The sequence below is a fragment of the Canariomyces notabilis genome (genome assembly GCF_033297395.1).
Source record: "Canariomyces notabilis strain CBS 508.74 unplaced genomic scaffold N656scaffold_6, whole genome shotgun sequence".
In the NCBI taxonomy this organism is placed as follows: Eukaryota; Fungi; Ascomycota; class Sordariomycetes; order Sordariales; family Chaetomiaceae; genus Canariomyces; species Canariomyces notabilis.
This window is the reverse complement of record NW_027041828.1, coordinates 1,158,129-1,176,970: the sequence shown is the minus strand read 5'-3', so window position 1 is coordinate 1,176,970 and position 18,842 is coordinate 1,158,129. Positions and strand designations below refer to the sequence as shown.

Below are 18,842 nucleotides of genomic sequence, written 5' to 3'. Positions count from 1 at the left end.
GCGATCAAACCCCTTTCGTCATTACGGGTAATATATAACCATCATGGAACCAGGAACTTACATAACAATTGCCCAACTCGCCTTCGAGGGGGCGTGTATTGCCGTCAAGACATTCCGAAGCGCGTTGAATTTCACCAACGATGCCGAGCGGCTGATCCTTGGTCTTGAGGTCGAGCGCTTTCGTCTGCATATCTGGGGCGAGAACGCGGGTTTGGCGCCGCCGGACGGGCAGCAGCCAACGCTTCCCGACCGCTTACTACCACTATGCGAGATCCTCAAGGAATATCTCGGCCAGATCGAGCAGTTGGTGAAAGACGCAGACTGTTTGAGTAACAAGTATGGCCTGCTGCAAACAGACGAGCCGCCAACCAATTCGGCCCTCGTTCGCCAGCTTGTGGAGCGCATGCAGCGGTCCATCAAGACGTCGGGACTGCGGGTGCCCGCGTTCAAGAGGACCCGAAGTAAAGAAGACAGGGAAGAAGACGGCTACTTGGGCCAAGCCGCGCCCAACCCCTGGTTGGAAACGGACTCAATAGAGGACTTGACCGTGATGCCCCTGAGCGAGCAAAGAAAGACAACGACGTGGAAGAAATTCCGCTGGGCAGTCCGAGACCTCGACAAGTTTGACAACTTGGTGAAGGACCTTGCCGTGCGCATCAACAAGCTCAACGACCTCATGACCGAGACGCAGCAGCGCAAGACGTACGAGGACAACTACCGCATCAACATGCTGGTCGTGGGCAGTGCTGTAGACGAGGCCTCGCTCGAACTGATCCGCGCTGCCGTCCGAGGCGAGCCCGACACGTCCTCCGTGCGCTCCGCAGTTGAGCGCAAGGCCTTGACCCAGCCGCGGCTGGTGCATATGGCAACTAGGACTCTGAAGCCTCTGTCTCTCGATGACTTTGTGCTTCCTTCCGGATTCGACTCTCTAAAACGCTTTGTGACGGCCAAAATGTCCGGCTCGGTTGCAGGTCGCCTTCAGGCTTCCAGTTATTATCTCCTCGAGCGCAAGACGTACGACTCAGACATCCAGCCAGGCGACCTCAACCGCCTTACTAGCCGTATCCAGCGGCTGGTCGTGCTGCTTCAGAAACCAAAGTCGCCCGATTTCCGCACCCCGCAGGCCGAGGGCTGCATCAACGACCCAACAAACTCGTGCTGGTGGACCGTCTTCAAGTTTCCCTTGCAACCCTCCAAGTCACCGGCCCAGCCAGAAATCTCCAGCTTGAGACGACTCCTGCTGAAACCAGTCTCACTCCTGGATTTACTCGACCCCACCCTCAAGTTCCGCCCACCCCTCGAACAGCGGCTCACCCTCGCCAGCACTCTCTGCACCACGCTCTGCGAGCTGTACCTCTCGGGCTGGCTGCACAAGGGGGTCCGCAGCGAGAACATCCTCTTTCCCGCAGCGGGGACTACCCTCCAACCGTCTCCGTACTCATACAGCCCCGAGGAGACGGGAGCCGTCCTGTCCAGCATGCTGGTGTGCGGCTTCGACTATTCGCGGCACGAGAGCGAGTGGGTCACCATCGACAAGTCGCGCACATCCAAGGACGTTGACGCGGCTATATACCGCCACCCCAACTACCAGGGCGAGGCGGCCGAGGGGTACAGAGTGCAGTACGACATTTACGCGGTGGGGTTGATACTGGTTGAGATTGCGCTGTGGGTGTCGACCAAGCGGGCGTTTTTAGGCGCGGCCAAGAAGACGTCGTTGAGTAGGACTCCTACTGCTTCTACTGGTTCTAGTTCTCAAGTGCAGCTGGGCCTGACGAGTAAACCGGCGACCGTGGAGTTGTCGGATGACATGGACTCGTTCCATACGCCGCATGCCCTGGAGCTGAGGAAGCGCGTGACTGAGAGGGTGAATTCGGAACTTGCTTTTCGCGCTGGGTCTCGGTTCTGCCAGGCGGTTAAGTTTTGTCTGGAGTTTGCTGACAGGGAACGGGATGGGGAAGCTGGGGATGGGGCTGAGGTCGGGGTGCATCCGGCTATGGAGTTTTATAACAATGTGGTTGTGCCGTTGGCTGGGTTGAGCTCTGCCAGCTAGTAAGCATCGAATCAACACGGCGTAAGGTATTTAAACAAGACTCTAAAGCTACTATAGGGGAAGAATATGCAGGGCAGGGGCTACGTCCCTGCGAATGTGAGACTATAGAGGCCTACAAACCAGTTCTTGGGGCAGAACACCCCCTATTCCAGTTTCACCCAACGAGAGTACGAAAGTAAAATCACAGCGTCCTCCTTCAGCTGAGGTTGGCACCGTTTTACCACCAACTAAACACTCCACAAGGACACCATAGCTTCCCCCAGTCCCTTAGATCCTTCATCCACACTCGCATTCGCAAAAATCACTGCACCCAGAGACTCTAATACTAGCAGTTAGCCCACCACTTCACGTACAACCAGAAGCTAAACGGCGGGGAGGTTCGCACCAGTAACAGTCAACAACCAACCTAGCACCATTTCGTTATTCTCTCAAACTGCGTTCCCTCGAACTTGATCCCCTCAGGAATCGGATTGGAAAGACAGCACACAAAGCAGCTGAACTTGTACTCTTTGAACACACTGTCCTGGGCACAGAGCGTTGCGTCGCTCCACCCTACCCTGTTCCCTTCGAGAAGGGCATTGTTGCAGATGCCGTAGCATACCGCGGGTATCTCAGCAGTTGCTATGCCGATCCAGCCTGCGACAAGGGTCACGGCCGTGGGGGTGAAGGAGAGTTTCATTGTGGGTTGTGGTTGATGTGGTTGATGGATGACGGATGTGCTTAATAACAAGAGTTAAAGTCTTGGGTTGATGGATGTGTTGAAGGGAGACAGATCAGGCAAAGGACTCAGGGTGCGATGTGAGGTCTATATATACTCGAACTGTCGAACTGAGTTCTGTTTGATGATCGGATAGACCTCATGAGGGTGCACGCTTGACTCTGGCCGGACTGGAAAGTCTCTTAGTCACCATCGTCCTTTTCTCCGGATCTATGCATGATCGGAAATGAGTCCTTCTTGGAAAAAGAGATGATGTAGCCTTCAGTACAGTCTATTTACTGTATCCATGCCACATGCAGTGGGCAATTTTGTTGGTCGTGTCTGGACACCGGATTGCGGCCGGGAAGTTGGATAAAGCCTGAGTGTTGTCAGGTAGGTACTAGTTTTAACATTAAACCAACCGATCTATTCAATGTAAGGTGCCTCTGTGCATTAAGCAAACATGAACTTAGCTTTGTGTCTGATCTTAGGTATTTACACTTTGGCCTTCATCAATGGATGGTTTGTACTTGCATGTGTGACGGACGACATACCCGACCAATACTAGTAGTTTGGAAGCCTATCCCTTACTACATATGCAAGACTGATGTACAGTAATAGCGTTCGTAATTCTGCATTACCTGCACAGAGGTTCAGCTCATTACCTCCATGTCCATCGTTGGTTCGAATCCGGCTCCCTTGTCTGAGACGTCTCGATTTCCGAGCGAAAGACATGAAATACGATGATACACTTGCGTAACCGCGGCAACGGTCCCCCAGGTTGCAAGTTGCAAGTTCTACCTCCTTGGACACTCCTAAGAACAACCGTGGCCCAGAGTGGAAGATATTCAATGCTCGTCTTCCTGAGCTAGGAGTTAGCTAAAGAACCTTGCCTCTCAGAGCAACACTAGGCCATCAGCCCTATTTGCCAAAAGATACATGTAGTAGATAGGTTCTAGTAAGACTTCAACGTTAGTCCAGTGAATCCAGGTAGCCCATACTATCTCGAACGGTACTAGTTGCCTGAGGTTAACCAGGGGTTGTATGTGAGGTACTAGTAGTACTAGTAGTAGCTAAGGGAGTGCTTTATATATATTCAATCGTGAACATGCAGTTTCGTATCCCTACCTAACGGCACAAATGGTTAGCTCTCTACTAGTAGTATCATATCATAGCACAAGCTCCCGCGGGAGCATCGCTCTCTCCATCTAGACTGGGTTGTGCTGCAGAGCCTTCATGACTCGAGCGATCAGTTCGAAACGGCCTTGTGCCAACAACAAGTACGATTCTCGGCGTCATCTCGCGATAACAAGTTTCTGTCATCATTCGGGACACCCCGGAAGATAGGTATGGAAGATATTGATCGCCAGGGAAGCTCTTGTCCGCTAGATTCTGCGCCGGCTGCATCCCCCAACAACGATCGGAGGACTCCTCGGACAGTCGGCAGGAGCAGATTGCGGATTGGAAGATAAAGAATTATTGATGCCTCCACGACTGCCACTCTTACGCTGGCAGCTATGTATATTGGCATCAGCGTCGAGGTGCGCAAGATCCACCCAGCAACTTTGAATGGAGGCTCAGGTCAGGGGTGGAAATAGATCTAGAACAGAAGGGCTCGCAGCTTTGCTATTTCCAACCTGAATTGTTCCGGTCGTCCTGTCTGGTACGAAACGTGCCGATCTCAGGCTGGCTACTACCCCTCACCTTGGCTACCATTCTATGATTCCATGTATAAGAGGCAGATTTGATTTGCAAATTAAGACCCAAGGTACCCAAGACGCCTAATTTATCCAGCGGCCCTCCACTGCTCAGGGAAACACCCCTTAGTTAGTCGGACTAATATCCCCCTTATAGTGGTGGCAATAAAGTGGTCGTGCTATTCCAGTGTAGATTTGCTTCCGATGCCTGCCTCCGAGGCTCCAGTCCTTCAGATAAGTTCTACTAGTAGTACTGGTACTAGTGGTACGGTTTGAGCATTCCGTAGATAAGTCCGGCTCGCCGCGTCCACCGTTATTTTCAAGTCCCTCTCCCGCTTTGCTGTCACGGTGTCCCGTCCAACGTCCAACGTCCAACCTTTGTACCGCTGACTCCCGTCCAAACCGGAAACAAAAACAAACCATCATGCGCCTCCTCTCACTGCTTGTCGCAGGCACCGCCAGCCTAGCTCCCGTCAGCGTCGTCCTTGCCGCCCCGGCCGGCTACGATGTCGTGCATGAAGGCTTCCAACTGGCCAAGCGAGAGAACCTCTGCCACCTGAGTGCGCCGCCACAGCTCTGCACGCCCAACGCGTCGGTGACGGTCGAGGAGACGGCGCTCCGGGCGTACAAGTTCTACCGCGCTTTTGTCGTGGATGGGGATCCAAGGACTATGTTTTCGTTGATTGACAATGTTTACAAGGTGAGGACCACCCAGTCTCGAGTCCGGTCCGGTCCGATTGTTGCGAGGAGAAAAAAAGGGTGGGGGGGGGGGGCTAACGGAGGTTGAAACTTAAAGCAAAACTCGCCCGGCTATGCGAGCGGCCCGCAGGCCATCTGGCCGCTGTTCTGCAACGGCAGGAAGATTGGGACCGAGCAGAACACGGCGTGGTGCTTTGATGCTAGTACCAATATGTCGTATGCCAGGTACTCGGTTACGGATCGGTGGCGTTGGGTTGATGGTTGCGTTCATGAACACGTAAGTTGCCTAGTTGTCCTGCCTTTAACACTTACCCAGAGTTGTCTGTTTGAAATCGGGGACACGATGCTAACAGCCAGGCACTCTTAACAGTGGGATCGGAATGAGAGGATGCCGTCGCAAGACAAGTGCTACAAGCTGCCCGCGGGGGCGACTGGCTCGGCGTAGGAGTACTTATAGTACTTACCGACGTACTATCCGGGGTGTGTGGTTGTTTGGTGTAGGTGGTTTGTAGGCAACTTGTCTTACAAAGTACAAGGAAAGCTCCCGTCAAGTTGGAGTAGTACGAGGGTTCTTGCATGTCAAGCTGACCTCGAAAGTTTGGATGTTTGTGTACAGTCAGTACCGTATCTATACTACTAGTAGAGAGTTGACCATTTGTGCCATTAAGCAGGGATTGATCGCCCGAGTCATGAAGGCTCTGCAGCATAACCCAGTCTGGATGGAGGTAGCAATGGTCCCGCGGGAGCTTCTGCTAGGATGCAGACGGTTTCTGTGACCAGCCTTACCAGAGAAACTAGAGTACTATAAGTCATAGGGTATGGTACTTACGGATCAAATCAAGGTATCCTGCCTGCTTCTATCGAGCCCGTAACTGTGTAACCGCTCACAACGCCGATAGCATGTACAAGGACCGGCAAGCCAGACAGCAGAAAAGAATTATGCAATTAGACCTTACTACTTAGGTACTATATGTTGGCTTTTTAGCTAGCAATGCAACTCGCCGATGCTTCCTCATTAATCATAACCTCCAACTTTTCAGCTAGCCAGCCCTATCCAACTCAGTTCAGCTCAGCACTGAGCTCCAATTTCCTGCTGCTCTTTCCAACAAAGACCTTCTTCTTGGCCGCGCTAATCACCCAATCCTGCTTCTCGACATCCCAGTTGCTCAAGTCCCTCCTTGTCAGCGTTCCGCGGAACGTGCCCGTCTCCCCAGGCTGAAGGAACAGCTTATCAAAATCGCGGAGTACAACCACGGGGTCGTCCTCTCCTCCCAGTGAGAGATAGAGCTGCGGGATTTCGGTGCCCGCCACGTCGCCGGTGTTTGTGATGTCGGCCGTGACCGTGTACATGACGTCGTACAGCTGGCGGTTGCCGCCCGGCTCGTTCTTGCCCGATGACCGCAGCAGCGGCTGCGCCGACGAGTCGGTTGCGTGTGGCGGGAGGAACTCCTCGGCGGTCTGGCCATAGTGCGCGTCGCCGGAGGCCTCCTTAGGATCCGTCGTGTTAAGGTACGGGTAGTTGTACTGGTAGACGTAGTGGAACTCGTCCGAAGGGAACAAGTAGTCGTTCAGGTCGGTCGAGAAGTTGCCCAAGGTCGGCGCCGGAGCTGTGGTGCCCTCAGTGGGCTTGTACTCGCCAGCGTTGGACTTTTCCACCTTGATGTTGCTGTACTTGAAGGTGGTGTAGCTGAGGCCGTGGCCGAACTCGTAAATGACGGGGGTGTCAAACTTGTCAAAGTAGCGGTAGTCGATAAAGACACCCTCGGTGAAGTCTTGCTGCGGCGCGCCGTTGCCGTTGTTCGGCTCGTAAAGGACGTCGGCACCGTAGCTCTCGCGAGTCGCGCCCCATGTGAAGGGCGTGCGCCCAGACGGGTTGACCTTTCCGTACAGCACGTCGACGATGGCGTTGCCAGACTCTTGGCCGGGGAGACCAGCCCACAGAATCGCCGTGATGTTCGGGCTGTCGTACCACTCGGTCAGGAGAACCGGGCCGGTGGAGTGAATGACAACGATTGTGTTGGAGCACCAGCTCGAGACGTTCTTGACCAAAGCGTCGCCATCCTTCCAGAGCGTCAGGTTTTTCCTGTCGCCCATGTTGCCGTCCACGTTGATGTATCCTTCACCGGAATCGGCGTTGACGAAGACAATCGCCGTGGCATTGGCCTGGGACACAAGCGCCCTGGTTTGTGCGGGAGCGTAATTGGTCAGAATGCTCTCGTATCGAGATCCGTCGCTGACGGCCTGAGCCTGAAGAGCAGCATCCGGGGTGATCAGGTACGGGAAGTTGGCCGTGCCGGAGCCCCAGCCCATAGCAAGAGTACCGTCGTCACAACCACGATCACCGCACCCATTCGGGCCGCGGAGGTTCGGACCGGCGTCCTCGCCGATAACTGCGAGGAACTTTGGCTTCTTCAGGGGCAAAGATCCAGTGTTCTTCAGCAGCACAGTTCCCTTAGCAGCGATTTCCCGAATCAGGTTGCCGTGGTCGGCTCGAACGTCGACATGAGAATTGATCTCCTGAAATCCTTCGTTCGCGACGAAGTGAACCGGCCCGTACGTGTCTGTGGTCCAGAACGAAAAGTTGACAGGTTCAAGATCGGTAGTCTTTCCGACCTTGAACATAGCGGCCATGATGCGCATAGCCATGTCGTCGAGGCGGTAGGCAGGAACTGTGCCGTTGAGAACGGCGAGGGTAAGGTTGGGTCCAAAGAAGCTGCGGCCCGAGTTGAAAACTGTATCTCCCGGCATGGTCATGTCAAGGCCAGCGACGGCGCTTGCAGCGCCGGTATGCTGTGCCTGCCAGTCGGACATGACGAATCCCTGGAATCCCAGTTCGTTCTTGAGGAGGTCGTTCAAGAGCTTGGAGTTTTGGCAGCCGTAGGAGTTGTTGACTTGCTGATACGAGCACATCACGGAGCCAACTCCCGCACGAACGGCATCGGCAAAGGGCCAGAGATAGAGCTCATGCATTGTCTTGTCGTCGATATTGGATGACAGCGTCTCGCTGATGTCAAAGCCGTATCCCTGAGCCTCGCCCACTTGTCTGAAGTGTTCTGGAGCATTGTTAGCTGGCGCCACAAATATCTTGCCGCTGCTACTTACCTTGCTCGTTCCCGATATAATGCTTCGCGCAGGCGATCGTACCAGCATCCTGGATGCCCTTGACGGACTCCATCATTCCAATTCCTGTGAGGACAGGATCCGGGGAGAAGCCCTCCCAGTTGCGGCCGGCGGCGGGCATGCGCCCCAGAGGGCCGGCCACTGGGCCGAGGAGCACGTCGACTCCCTTGCCCTTGGCCTCCATGCCCATGGCATAGCCGCGCTTGTAGATGAGGGCCCTGTCAAAAGTCGCGGCTACAGTCTGCCCAGAGGGGAATGCCGAATTGTAGTCTGTGCCGCGAATTCCCAACGGGGAATCTTGCAGGCACAGGCCACGCATACCAAAGCGAGGAATGGAACCGGTGTTGCCAACGCATTGTTCGCCTTGCCAGCTATTCTGCTGTCAGTAAAAAGGGCATTAGGCGCGCAAAAATCGAGTTGCAACTCACCCAACACCAGTGGTCAGGTTGACCTTTTCCATGAGAGTAAGCTGGGAGACAAACTCCCTGGCCTTAGCATAGGCCTCCTTCCAGCCCTCGGCGTCCGGGTTCATCCATGGCGAGGGATAGAATGGGTCCGAAGTCGCCAACGCCCGCTTTTCGATCTGCAGATTGCTGTCAGCAAGCAAAGAATCACCGGATTTGAGCACCAGTTGCCATTGCAATGCATGTCTCAGCCGCATGTTGGTCGAGAACCTAACAATGCTACATTCACCAAGACGGCCAATATGGGTAAATGCGAGTGTGCAGGGGAAAAGAACAAGCCAGGCGATAGCGAGTGTCGCACCCTGCCATGTTTTTGTTTTTGTGCAGCGTGAAGAACGGAAAGGAGAAACGGTTATTGCAGCTCGGGTATTGTACCATACCTGATTTGTGGATCCAAGTGTTCGTCCAGCAGCCAGAGTGCTGCTGGCCAACGTGGCAAGCGCGACAGCGGGCTTCATGGCGGTCTGCGAGAGAGCGAGGGCCAACTGCAGTAGTCCGGAGCTGAGACTCCCAGCATGGCGTCCTGCGGGCGAGGGAGGATATATGTAAACCAGTGTCCGTAAACGGTGCTAGGATCTCGCGTGTAGCATTCCACCCGCCATGTCCTGTTTGACTGTTTTCGCATGCCTTTGGAGATTGACGCACAGTGGATCAATAATTGGGGCCGGCCGTTGCTGACCCACGGCAATGGCGCTTGGCTGCTTCTTGGCTCCAAGCATGGGGTTGCTCTGTCCGGGGTTGGCAAAGTCGAGAAAGCCGTGCCTTGTGCCCGGCACTACATATTACTGGGCCCAATAGGTTGCGATTTGTCAGACTCATCAGCCCAATTCCTCGGGACTGGCAATGATTCTGTTCGTAAGTCTCCAAAGTCTAGCTAGCGCATTCAACTGTGCATCTGTGCATCCAGTCGCTACGTAGCGAGCATAGTTGGGTGACATCTCGTCACACAAAAGGGCCGATCGATGATGTTGGGACGAAGTCGAAGGACAGGGTTTGAGGTCATCTTGCATCCGAATTCTTGGCTCGGCGCCCCACCTCTAATTAAGATTGAAGTCCAGGGTCAATGCAGGCACAAGAAAAACGTGTTTAAGAGACGAACTTCCATGATATCTCGAATGAGCCATGCTTTGTATGATACGGAGCACTCAATGCGCTCCTCAACAAACGATATTTTCCAATCATGCGTTGTGGTCACTGCAGCTGCGACTGCGAGTCTTTTGGAGTTGCATGTACTCCGTAAATGTGCCCCAGTCTTTTGGAGTTGCATGCGGTTTCCCAACAAACACAGCAAAAAATCAGGAAGGTGTGACGTGACCCCATGTCGAAGAAAAAGAGAACGGATTCACTTCACAGCTCGATTATTTACCTGCCTAATCTAGGTAGTATGGGAGCTCCAGCCACGGGTAGGAAGCCGAAGGGCGGAATTGGTCCAGCTCCGCATCCAAGTATGCCAGGGAGATGAGATGATGTAGATCACTTCACTAGTCCTTCTTCCACCCACGTGTTATGGAAGAGCAACTTCTTTTAGCATGACAGAAAAACAACCCTAGAAACCCGCCGGAACATCCTCCCAGCTATTGTACCAAGCCCTCCGGCCTCGGCCTTGGTCCGACAACACCGGCGCGGCGGCGCCAGCTTGTTTGTCCAGGGGCAGCTTCAAGCTTTCCCCGCACCGCTCCAAATCCTGGTCCCCGCAAATGCAACACGTGCATCCCCGCAATCCACCCCAGACTCCGCCCCAGACTCCGCTCACACGGGCCGAGTTTAACCAAACTGCCGTCACGCCGTCAAGGCCGAGCTTTGCTAGCGCAGGGCATCGGGCCTTTTATTCTGGGCCATCCGGGTTGCTCACGTCAGCGATGAAGTGAAGACTTGGGAGAGATGTTCGACGACGTTCTCTCCTCCATACACCATAACCCACTGTCCCCATTTGAGGAGCCTATACATTGCAGGAGCGTCCAGTAGGGTACGTATCTGCAGACTCGTACATAGCAAGACGCCGGGTCCGCCATGAGAGACTTCCTGGCCCGCTTCAAACTCCCGAGGTAGACAGCCGAAAGCTTGGGTCCGCCCACTCGGTTTTTTGCAGATATGTACTCCTAACTCCGTACCAACTCCACAGAACCTCAGAACTGTTCGACACTTGCAGACCGTGTAGCACTGTAGCTATGCTCTAGCGCTCCCACTCGCAACCCACCGATGCATTCTTTGAGCTCCACCAGAATAGAAACTCTCGCGGATATTTCCCTGAAGCCGAGTGAAGCGATACAACTCGTGGGCCTCGAGCAAGACGGCCCGAATGCGTCGGGATGAGGCTCCGAAAGGGTCTCCAGATGTTTATGTTCCCAACCGGAGTACCGGACTCAACCTGCCGACTTATTCAGTCCAGTCCTGGTCCAAACGGTCCACATAGCACGCCCGGGCCAGATGCTCGCCGAGCCTGCAGTGAATCCCCATCCATTCCAGAGCGTAACTGGCATCTCGTATCGGCGCATCACCCAAATGAATCATAGTCTTGGTTTGGAGTGCCTGCTTCCATCATGTGAAGGACAAGATGTTGGCCCCGCCGACTCGTTGACAACGGTGGAGTGATACCCCCACATACATCTCCCCGACATATCCATACGACTCTCGGAGAGAGAGTTCAGCGGTGCTTTACACATGAAATATTGAAGGAGCTACGGAGCTTCTCGGCCTCTTGTTTGTCCGATATGCTCTACTGGGTCTGCTCTGCGCTGAAACTTCATAATTGCATTTTGCATCTTTATCTCGCCCGAAGCGGAGTGTTCAACGTGCTGTCAACCCTTAACAGGGAAGATATTGTCCATGAACACCCTGCTATTCATGACTTGAGAGTCGTATAACGGCAGGGATAGTTAGCTGTAGCCTGTATTTAAGGCTCAGCAACCTCCTGGCTCCTGGAGCTTGTATCTTACTATAATGTGCCTATAGTACAATTCTTGCTGGGAACTTTCAAAGTTTGGGGCTCATGCTCGGAGTCACATCAGTCTATCCTAGTCGTCAACTCTCTCAACTGTAACTGAACCCATCTCAGGCTCTAAGGGTCTGAAACCGATCCATTGACACTTGAGTACGTATCAGGTCCGGTGTTCCCCGGCCTGTAGGGACTTCTCTGTCACGGTCCAGCGGTCCATCACCACATGTGCTGTTACTCAACCGAGGAATCGAAAGCAGTCCCATCGCTGGTTGTAGATTTTAATCTGTGCTATTGCTATTGACTCGAGTTCATGACGGCGGCAGTTGATATCGTCTTTCATATCCCGGTGCCAAGTTGACTCACTATCGCCCGGGCCTGTACATCTCAGGTTTCCCTCGCGGCCGCCGCTCGTCGCTCGAACTGCCTGCATAATCCTCCAAGTTGAACACCAGACGCCTCTGAGCCGGGGCCATAACCAAATGTCGACGTAACAGAAATGTCGAGAGCAATTCCATCAGCGCTCAGTCGGTATATCAGTGAGGTAGTCATGCTTGATCGAGAATAGGTATCGTAGTGTAATGCAAGTTTGTCGGGAAGCGGACCTTCATCCCTTCCTTTTCCTTTTCCTTTCTTTCTTTCTTTCTTTCTATTCTTCTTTCTTTCTTTCTTTCTTTCTTTCTTTCTTTCTTTTTTTCCTTTTTTTTTTCTTTTTTGCCATCCCCCCCTTTCCTGGTGATAATTTGGTAAGCTCGCACTACCCTGTACTCGCGACCCCCAAGCGCATCTGCATTTCATCCGCGGCTACCGAGACCTCGAACTCGGCTGCATCACTTCTCGGGTAGCGAGAGCTTCTCCAAATACCTTAAGGAGTGGAAACGTTGTACGGCTCCCGGTTCTCTCGTGGTGAGACGCACAGGACTTGATCAAGAACCTTGCTTGATATTTGTCTCATAGCAGTAAGGAAAATTTCATACCAAGTAATTCAACCTGGGGATACAGACATTGGGCGCACCCAGACCCACGAAACTTTAAACCGGCCGGCAACAAGTTGTACTTAGGCCTCAGCCATTTTCTCTCTTGCCGTCCCAGCCTATGCCTGCTTTCTGATACGCAGCACCCCATGACATGTAGGGGATCACTGCCGCCGGTGTCCCTCCGTATTTGGTGTGGTATCACACCCTGTATGCCACCGCTCGCAACTTGCCACCTCATAACAGAACAAACCGCTCAGCTGAGTAGGACGATGATGACACTATCACCTCGTAGAAACCTGCAACCCTAATATCAGCATGGGAACTTCACGGCCAGTAACAGGAGTGAAGAAGCTTACATTTTGCTGATAAACCGGTCCTTGTTGACAGGTCGCCCCTTCTTGCCGTTATGTATCGGAGTCTCGGTCCACATTTCCTTCTGCAGAGCAGGACGTCAGCACAAATCCGATGCTAGAACTGGCCAGGACAGCCGAGGCGTTTCCTTTCCAAGGCAACGAAGGAATGTACTCACGACATTCTCTAAGATCCTGGAAAAGTGTCAGCGAAACTGCAATCAAACAAACGATAGCGCTCAGTCCTTACATGTTGCAGTGCCGATCAAAGGCCTTGACTCTTGCAAGCCTGTCCAACAGCACATAAATCAGCCGCCGCCCACCGAACCGACAACAGTCATTTCTCGTGATCGTGGCGTTATCCACTCACAGCTTTCGGTTCGACCGGATGCTAATCAGCACCTGTGCATGACTCCGCACAGCCGTCTGAAGGAGCGAGAGCGGCCCATTGCTCATCTCCCAGGCCTCCTGTAGCAAATCAAAAGTTAGAAACGCCAAAACTGTTTCAATCAGAGACGAACTGCCCCGCCCACGGAAACGTACAAGCTGAGCAATCTCATATTCTCTGCGTGATGCAGCCAAACGCACGGTCAGCGAAATTCCCGATGAAATTGTTTCCAGTCGACAAAGACCTAAAACTCACGTGCACTCGTTGCGCGGCTTCTGGAGCAGCGCCCTGCCAGAATCGTTAGTAATCCGTCGATTTCGCGACATGGCCAGACCACTCACTGAATATTGACATCTGACATCTCTTCTGTAGATCTTGATAATAAGGTGGAAGGCTTGTTGAAGGCGATGAATTTCGTGATGTAGTGAACGTGGTGTTTTTTTATTTTTTTTGTTCGATGTCCGCGCTTGCGGACAACTCGCGGACAAGTCGCGGACACCTCGTTAAGGGCCCCACATCAAAGTCACGTGGACTCCTGGGCAGTTCACTAGCAACCAAGTTCAGGCCTGCGTTAACGCCAAAACTTCATACCCAGGTACCCATCGCGTTCTGAAGTTACAGTAGTCACTGACTCAAACTGGAAAAACTATCGAAGTTGATGCATGGGTCACAGTTATCAAGGTTAAGTACTAAGGTAAGGTAAGGTAAGGTATGCAATTATGTACGGATAATGTGACTGCCTATTATTATCGAGCCCCAAACTGCTCAACTTCTCAAAGCAACGCGACCAACCCACACCAATGCCGCCCTTGTGGCTCGCAAAACCATATCAAGGGAAGCCAATCTACAGCAGCAGCGGCCAAATATGCATCAGATGGCTAACACTTCCCTCCCCTCAAGCACACCATATGCAGGACATGCCCAGCCTAGCATCGAAGCCCATTCCCACCCCTCAGTAAACATACGGCACAATACGCCAGCGCACAATGCGCTTATACTTCTCCCAGTCCCCACCATACTTGCGCGAGCACTTCTCATCGTCCCTCCTGTCGCGATGCACGAGCAACACTCCAAAATAGAGTACATAAAAGTACGTAAAAATGATGCCCCAGCCCCTGGCCTCACCGGGGACCACCTCGCGCCCGTCCAGCATCTTGACAGCACCCTCAGCCAGCGTGCCCGCGCTCAGGATCTGGTACCCGGCCATGCCCGTCGGCAGGCTATACGGCCAGGCCTGGATCCAGTCTCCCAGGTAATTAATGTGGCGCGCGACGCCCCACCAGCCGTCGACGAGCAGGCGCGTGCCGGCCTTGGTCTCGAGGTACTTGAGGTGTACGACGGCAGGGTCGTTGGGGTTGGTGCGGAACGCGTTCTTCTGCGAGTTGGACAGCCGGAAGATGGCGTAGCCCGCGAGGAGCACGGCGCCGACGGCTGCGAGCCCGACAGGGCCGAGCGTCTGCGGGTGGACAGACAGGTAGCGGGTTTGTGTAGAGTAGAGGAAGGGCACCCAGACCAGGTCGCCGAACGCGAGCATCAGCCCAAACCCGTCGGTGGTGATGTCGATCGTGGTCAGGATGGCGGGCTCCATGAACTGGCCGTCGAGGACGTAAAAGGCTTGGATGATGGTGACGAAGACGATGCTGTCGGTGACGGAGCCGTAGAGGCGGTATTGCTTCGCAACGTTGGCGCAGTTGAAGAGGATCCAACCTAGCAGGCCGGGCCGGATCTCCATGAATTCCTTGATGTCTATCTCGCCGATCAAGGGGAGCGTCACTCGCGGGTTCAGTTCGCGTCCGATAAACCAGTCGTAGAGCATGTTACCGGTGACGCCGCCCGCCGCAAGCTCGCGGAACTCGGGGTTCCCCGGTTTGACGCTGAAGCTGCGGATGTAAACGAATGTTGCGAGCGCGTACGCAATGAGGATATTGGCCGTCAGAATCTGCAGGTAGTTGTCTGAGATAAAAGTCCACAGGGGAAACTCGGCGCCGCGGGCGAAGGTGCCTGCTGCGCAGATGGCTAGGGTGAACATTGACGAGGCGAAAGCTGCTCCAGTTAGAACTCAATCTTCCGCGTTCGGGGCAGCGGGCTGCTAACCATTAAACTTGTACTTAAGGCGTCCGCCGTTTGCCAGCTTGGTGCCCTCAGTCTCGGTCCCTGGCAGAAGCCGGTACAGGAGCGCGCTCCAGAGATAGTATGCCAAAGTCCATCCCGTGGCCTCAAGGCTCAAAAGCCCCCTTATCCCATCCTTCGGCCAGCCCACCTCTCGCTTCAGAACCTCGAGATCGAGCGTCTTGGGATGTAGAAGGGATGGCGCAGGGCACCCGGAGATGTCGTTACAGGCGAAGGCGAAGCTATATAAGAGAATTGGCAAGCCAAAGCTGATGGCCGCGGCGCCAGGTCTGAGTTGTGTTAGCAGTTTACCCCTGAGAGATTTCGGTTGCGGTGAATGCTTACGGTCCAAGGAACTCATACTGGTGCCTCCTTGGTGCAACTTGCTGCGTTGTCTTTGGCGCCATCGTTGCTGTAGCCGCGTACTTTGCCGGCTCAAAATGAACCAGCTGGATGTGGTGACCTAGCTCTTTTTATCCTCGGTAGCAAGCATGGGAATTTGAAGAATTCGTGGCAGTGTTCTGCCAGCAACGTGGGCCTGCCCCGCTCACTGACCGGCAATCTATGTTCCGGATGGCCTTATGTGCTTGACAGAGTCGAGGACTGCAAAGTAAGCTTAAGGTTCGTCCGGCTCGTTGCTATCCGGATAGTCTGATGTCCGATGACGACAGGAATTTGGAACTTTTGGCGCCGCCAGGGTAACAATTAAGGCTTGGCATTGTGGCACGTGCATCAGGACTTGAATGAACGATAACCTATCGAGGCCAGAGAGAGGGTTCGGGATGATCTCTGTATGCTGGGCATGACGGTAGTCGCATCGGCAAGATAGAGGTCATTCGCATCGATATGTTGCTACATACCGGTAGTGATTCATGCGGCAGGAAAGCGGCATCTGATTCAGCCAAATTTGCGAATGACCATGTACCTTATGAAGTATGGACCCTTTGCCGATATGTCAGGCACAGTCTGTTAGGTTGTTAGTGTAAAACTGCCCAATCTCACGTTCGGGCAACAAGATCCAGCTTAAACATTGATAGGGGACGTTCAATTTGATGCAGGGCAATGTAGCAGCTAGTATACTTCATATTATTGTTTCCATACGCACCCTTATCTTGCGCGGTCATCACTCGTTCTAGCTGTGATTTGAGCCTTGGGTGTTGTCTTGAAGTCAAACTCTAACGGACAAACAACAAAATAAGGAAGTACTTCGAACTCTACGCTAATTATGGCGACCGCAGGGGCCTCATCCCCTGCCAAGACACAGTTCCACTGCCTGCCAAGGACACCTAACGGCTACCACCGAGCTGGCGTCAGCATAAGCCGCGTCAGGATGTCCCTGCCATCAACCAACCTCGAAGTCTGATCCAACGTCGTTGAACGAGCCAGACTCGCACCAATTCACCTCTTGTCAACTGCTCTTTCGTTATTACCGCGTCTTTCTTGAATGAGACCTCGCGTGTCTCTATTAGCGTAGTTCAGCGCTGCGGCGCCCTTCCCCGCCCCCACCAGTGCGAAACTCCCGTCGGTATCCTCGTCGGCTTCGAACCTTTGAACCGCTGGTTACAGCGCCAAAATGCATCCACAGACCTCGTCACGGAGCCTCCTGCTGCTTGCGATAGCTGCCTTCGCAAGCGTATCATCTGCTGAGGATGCAACTGCAACCACAGTCACGTCGTCGACAACATCGGCAGCAACGCCGTGCGTCGCAACCGCAACAAACGGCAACTTCTTTGATTTGCGACCAGACATGGCGATCTATGTGGCCGAGGGGGAGAAGCCCCCATCCAAGGGGTCGCCCACCGAAGACTATTTGGCCAGGGGCTGGGACTACGGATCGAACTTTACACTCAATATCTGCAACGCCGTCGTGAAGAAGGTGGAGGATGTCGTGGGCGTGGAAAAGGCACTTTGGCAGAACGTGAGCGCATATTACGAATCTAAGGGAAAGGTTTACTCGCTCGGGTACGGTCCATACCATTGCTAGGCTTAGAGGAATTCGGCGCGCTAACCTTACTCCAGCCAACAATCAGGCAAGCTCACCCCGCGAGGCCGCAAGCTCGTTCTCCAATACACAGGCGGTTCACCATGTGGCGCGGTCTCGGGTGAGAGCATAGACAAGCGCTCGGGCGCCGTCCACGCCGGCGCAAGATACAAGTACCACGAATTCGACGATCAAGAAGCCGAAGCCGAAGCCTACGAAACCAGGCGGATAAAAACCACCGATCATGACGACAACAACGATAAGGAGACGGACAAGGAGAAGGACAAGGACAAGCAAAAGCAAAAGGAGAAAGAAAAGACCACCCGCCGCAAATCAGCAACCATCTCCTTCCTCTGTGACCGGGACCCGGACACCCCAACCGCAGCGTCCTTTGTGGGCACCGACCCGGACGAATGCGCATACTTCTTCGAGGTGCGCTCGCAGCACGCCTGTCCCGGGGCCGAGCCGCACAAGCCGGGAAGTGTCGGTCCCGGAAGCGTCTTTGCCATCATCTTCTTCATCGCCGTCCTGGTGTACGTGGTGGGCGGCATCTTTTACCAGCGCACCGTCGCGCATGCCCGCGGGTGGCGGCAGTTGCCGAATTACAGCCTGTGGGCAGGTATTTGGAGTTTTGTTAAGGTATGTCTTAGACGCCTATGTTTCTGGATTTGGTGGGTGAACGACTGATGGGCTGCGTTGCTGATGTGATTTGCAGGATATGCTCATCATTCTTACGTCGTCGTGCTCTCGGATTGTTCCTAGACGTCGGGGCTATCATACGCTATCGGGTTCTCCTAATGGGAGGCACCGGAACCGGGATGATGAGAATCGGCTAATCGATCAGCTTGATGAAGAGTGGGATGATTGATGTCTGGTTTAGGGTGGGATTCTGTTGTTTTGCTGTACTCTGTCCTTGAAACACGGAATGTCTCTAGTAACTTTCAGAATGTGTTTATTATGTATCTGATTCAATGTTCAGCTGGAAGTAAGTCATGTCTCGTTCACCGCAGCTGGGCCGTTGCGGGCTGGACTGGCGTTTTCGGACAGCGCCGCAGTGAGGCATCAATGTAGGCTTATTCTCAGGGGATATAGATGGCTTGTCGGCAGGAAAGCTGGCAATTGGATCATAGACCAATCTTGTTATAGATCTGTACTTAGGAACCTACCTTGCTCTCTGTCGCTTCTTTTCCATGATGAACATCACACAACGCGTCGTTCTTAGGCATGATATTGACTTAACCATGTCCAAGACTCAGACTAGGACTTTGCAAGCCAGTGCTTCACAGGATGCCTTTAACCTTAGTGAAGTCAATGAAATGAAAGGGGGCAATGGCTAAAGTGAGCCAACCCACTTATCACGCTTCTGTGCTTGCAG

The 18,842-nt window shown here is 53.6% G+C and overlaps 8 protein-coding genes across 8 annotated transcripts; 4 read left to right on the top strand and 4 right to left on the bottom strand.

Moving 5' to 3' along the window:
* Positions 1 to 43: 43 nt before the first annotated feature.
* N656DRAFT_796874 (uncharacterized protein) lies at positions 44 to 2,050 on the top strand (the record flags this gene model as incomplete). Its single annotated transcript, XM_064817576.1, has 1 exon — positions 44 to 2,050. The coding sequence occupies one exon, from the start codon at positions 44 to 46 to the stop codon at positions 2,048 to 2,050; it is 2,007 nt and encodes a 668-aa protein (XP_064671979.1).
* Positions 2,034 to 2,999, bottom strand: N656DRAFT_777612 (uncharacterized protein). Its single transcript, XM_064814854.1, has 2 exons — positions 2,436 to 2,999; positions 2,034 to 2,369 (listed from the first exon to the last, which is right to left on the bottom strand). The coding sequence occupies exon 1, from the start codon at positions 2,727 to 2,729 to the stop codon at positions 2,457 to 2,459; it is 273 nt and encodes a 90-aa protein (XP_064671978.1). The 5' UTR covers positions 2,730 to 2,999; the 3' UTR covers positions 2,034 to 2,369; positions 2,436 to 2,456.
* Positions 3,000 to 4,636: 1,637 nt separating this feature from the next.
* Positions 4,637 to 5,924, top strand: N656DRAFT_843943 (uncharacterized protein). Its single transcript, XM_064819114.1, has 3 exons — positions 4,637 to 5,144; positions 5,241 to 5,420; positions 5,514 to 5,924. Exons 1-3 carry the CDS (start codon positions 4,869 to 4,871, stop codon positions 5,586 to 5,588), a joined length of 531 nt encoding a protein of 176 aa, XP_064671977.1. The 5' UTR covers positions 4,637 to 4,868; the 3' UTR covers positions 5,589 to 5,924.
* A 141-nt stretch (positions 5,925 to 6,065) lies between these two features.
* N656DRAFT_777610 (glycoside hydrolase family 3 protein) lies at positions 6,066 to 9,532 on the bottom strand. Its single transcript, XM_064814853.1, has 4 exons — positions 9,108 to 9,532; positions 8,692 to 8,846; positions 8,246 to 8,634; positions 6,066 to 8,196 (listed from the first exon to the last, which is right to left on the bottom strand). The coding sequence occupies exons 1-4, from the start codon at positions 9,183 to 9,185 to the stop codon at positions 6,203 to 6,205; spliced, it is 2,616 nt and encodes an 871-aa protein (XP_064671976.1). The 5' UTR covers positions 9,186 to 9,532; the 3' UTR covers positions 6,066 to 6,202.
* A 1,129-nt stretch (positions 9,533 to 10,661) lies between these two features.
* On the top strand, positions 10,662 to 11,663 carry N656DRAFT_777609 (uncharacterized protein). The gene is made up of 2 exons (XM_064814852.1): positions 10,662 to 10,693; positions 10,850 to 11,663. Exon 2 carries the CDS (start codon positions 11,037 to 11,039, stop codon positions 11,238 to 11,240), a length of 204 nt encoding a protein of 67 aa, XP_064671975.1. The 5' UTR covers positions 10,662 to 10,693; positions 10,850 to 11,036; the 3' UTR covers positions 11,241 to 11,663.
* Positions 11,664 to 12,892: 1,229 nt separating this feature from the next.
* N656DRAFT_796871 (Sm-like ribonucleoprotein) lies at positions 12,893 to 13,738 on the bottom strand (the record flags this gene model as incomplete). Its single annotated transcript, XM_064817575.1, has 8 exons — positions 12,893 to 12,935; positions 12,996 to 13,075; positions 13,169 to 13,184; positions 13,240 to 13,278; positions 13,360 to 13,457; positions 13,533 to 13,554; positions 13,633 to 13,665; positions 13,719 to 13,738. The coding sequence occupies 8 exons, from the start codon at positions 13,736 to 13,738 to the stop codon at positions 12,893 to 12,895; spliced, it is 351 nt and encodes a 116-aa protein (XP_064671974.1).
* A 591-nt stretch (positions 13,739 to 14,329) lies between these two features.
* N656DRAFT_706273 (delta(14)-sterol reductase like protein) lies at positions 14,330 to 15,893 on the bottom strand (the record flags this gene model as incomplete). Its single annotated transcript, XM_064811343.1, has 3 exons — positions 14,330 to 15,420; positions 15,472 to 15,776; positions 15,832 to 15,893. 3 exons carry the CDS (start codon positions 15,891 to 15,893, stop codon positions 14,330 to 14,332), a joined length of 1,458 nt encoding a protein of 485 aa, XP_064671973.1.
* Positions 15,894 to 16,587: 694 nt separating this feature from the next.
* Positions 16,588 to 18,647, top strand: N656DRAFT_728850 (mannose 6-phosphate receptor domain-containing protein). The gene is made up of 3 exons (XM_064812606.1): positions 16,588 to 17,448; positions 17,506 to 18,106; positions 18,183 to 18,647. The coding sequence occupies exons 1-3, from the start codon at positions 17,060 to 17,062 to the stop codon at positions 18,333 to 18,335; spliced, it is 1,143 nt and encodes a 380-aa protein (XP_064671972.1). The 5' UTR covers positions 16,588 to 17,059; the 3' UTR covers positions 18,336 to 18,647.
* The last annotated feature ends 195 nt before the right edge of the window (positions 18,648 to 18,842 follow it).

Bases quoted from the DNA above. Each gene is read 5' to 3' on its own strand.
- N656DRAFT_728850 (XM_064812606.1), top strand. From the start codon at position 17,060: ATGCATCCACAGACCTCGTCACGGAGCCTCCTGCTGCTTGCGATAGCT. The intron at 17,449-17,505 runs GTACGGTCCATA...ACCTTACTCCAG, and splicing joins GGAAAGGTTTACTCGCTCGG to CCAACAATCAGGCAAGCTCA. The intron at 18,107-18,182 runs GTATGTCTTAGA...TGTGATTTGCAG, and splicing joins GTATTTGGAGTTTTGTTAAG to GATATGCTCATCATTCTTAC.
- N656DRAFT_777612 (XM_064814854.1), bottom strand. From the start codon at position 2,729: ATGAAACTCTCCTTCACCCCCACGGCCGTGACCCTTGTCGCAGGCTGG.
- N656DRAFT_777610 (XM_064814853.1), bottom strand. From the start codon at position 9,185: ATGAAGCCCGCTGTCGCGCTTGCCACGTTGGCCAGCAGCACTCTGGCT. The intron at 8,847-9,107 runs GTATGGTACAAT...AGCAATCTGCAG, and splicing joins CACTTGGATCCACAAATCAG to ATCGAAAAGCGGGCGTTGGC. The intron at 8,635-8,691 runs GTGAGTTGCAAC...ACAGCAGAATAG, and splicing joins AACCTGACCACTGGTGTTGG to CTGGCAAGGCGAACAATGCG.
- N656DRAFT_777609 (XM_064814852.1), top strand. From the start codon at position 11,037: ATGAGGCTCCGAAAGGGTCTCCAGATGTTTATGTTCCCAACCGGAGTA.
- N656DRAFT_843943 (XM_064819114.1), top strand. From the start codon at position 4,869: ATGCGCCTCCTCTCACTGCTTGTCGCAGGCACCGCCAGCCTAGCTCCC. The intron at 5,145-5,240 runs GTGAGGACCACC...TGAAACTTAAAG, and splicing joins TGATTGACAATGTTTACAAG to CAAAACTCGCCCGGCTATGC. The intron at 5,421-5,513 runs GTAAGTTGCCTA...CACTCTTAACAG, and splicing joins ATGGTTGCGTTCATGAACAC to TGGGATCGGAATGAGAGGAT.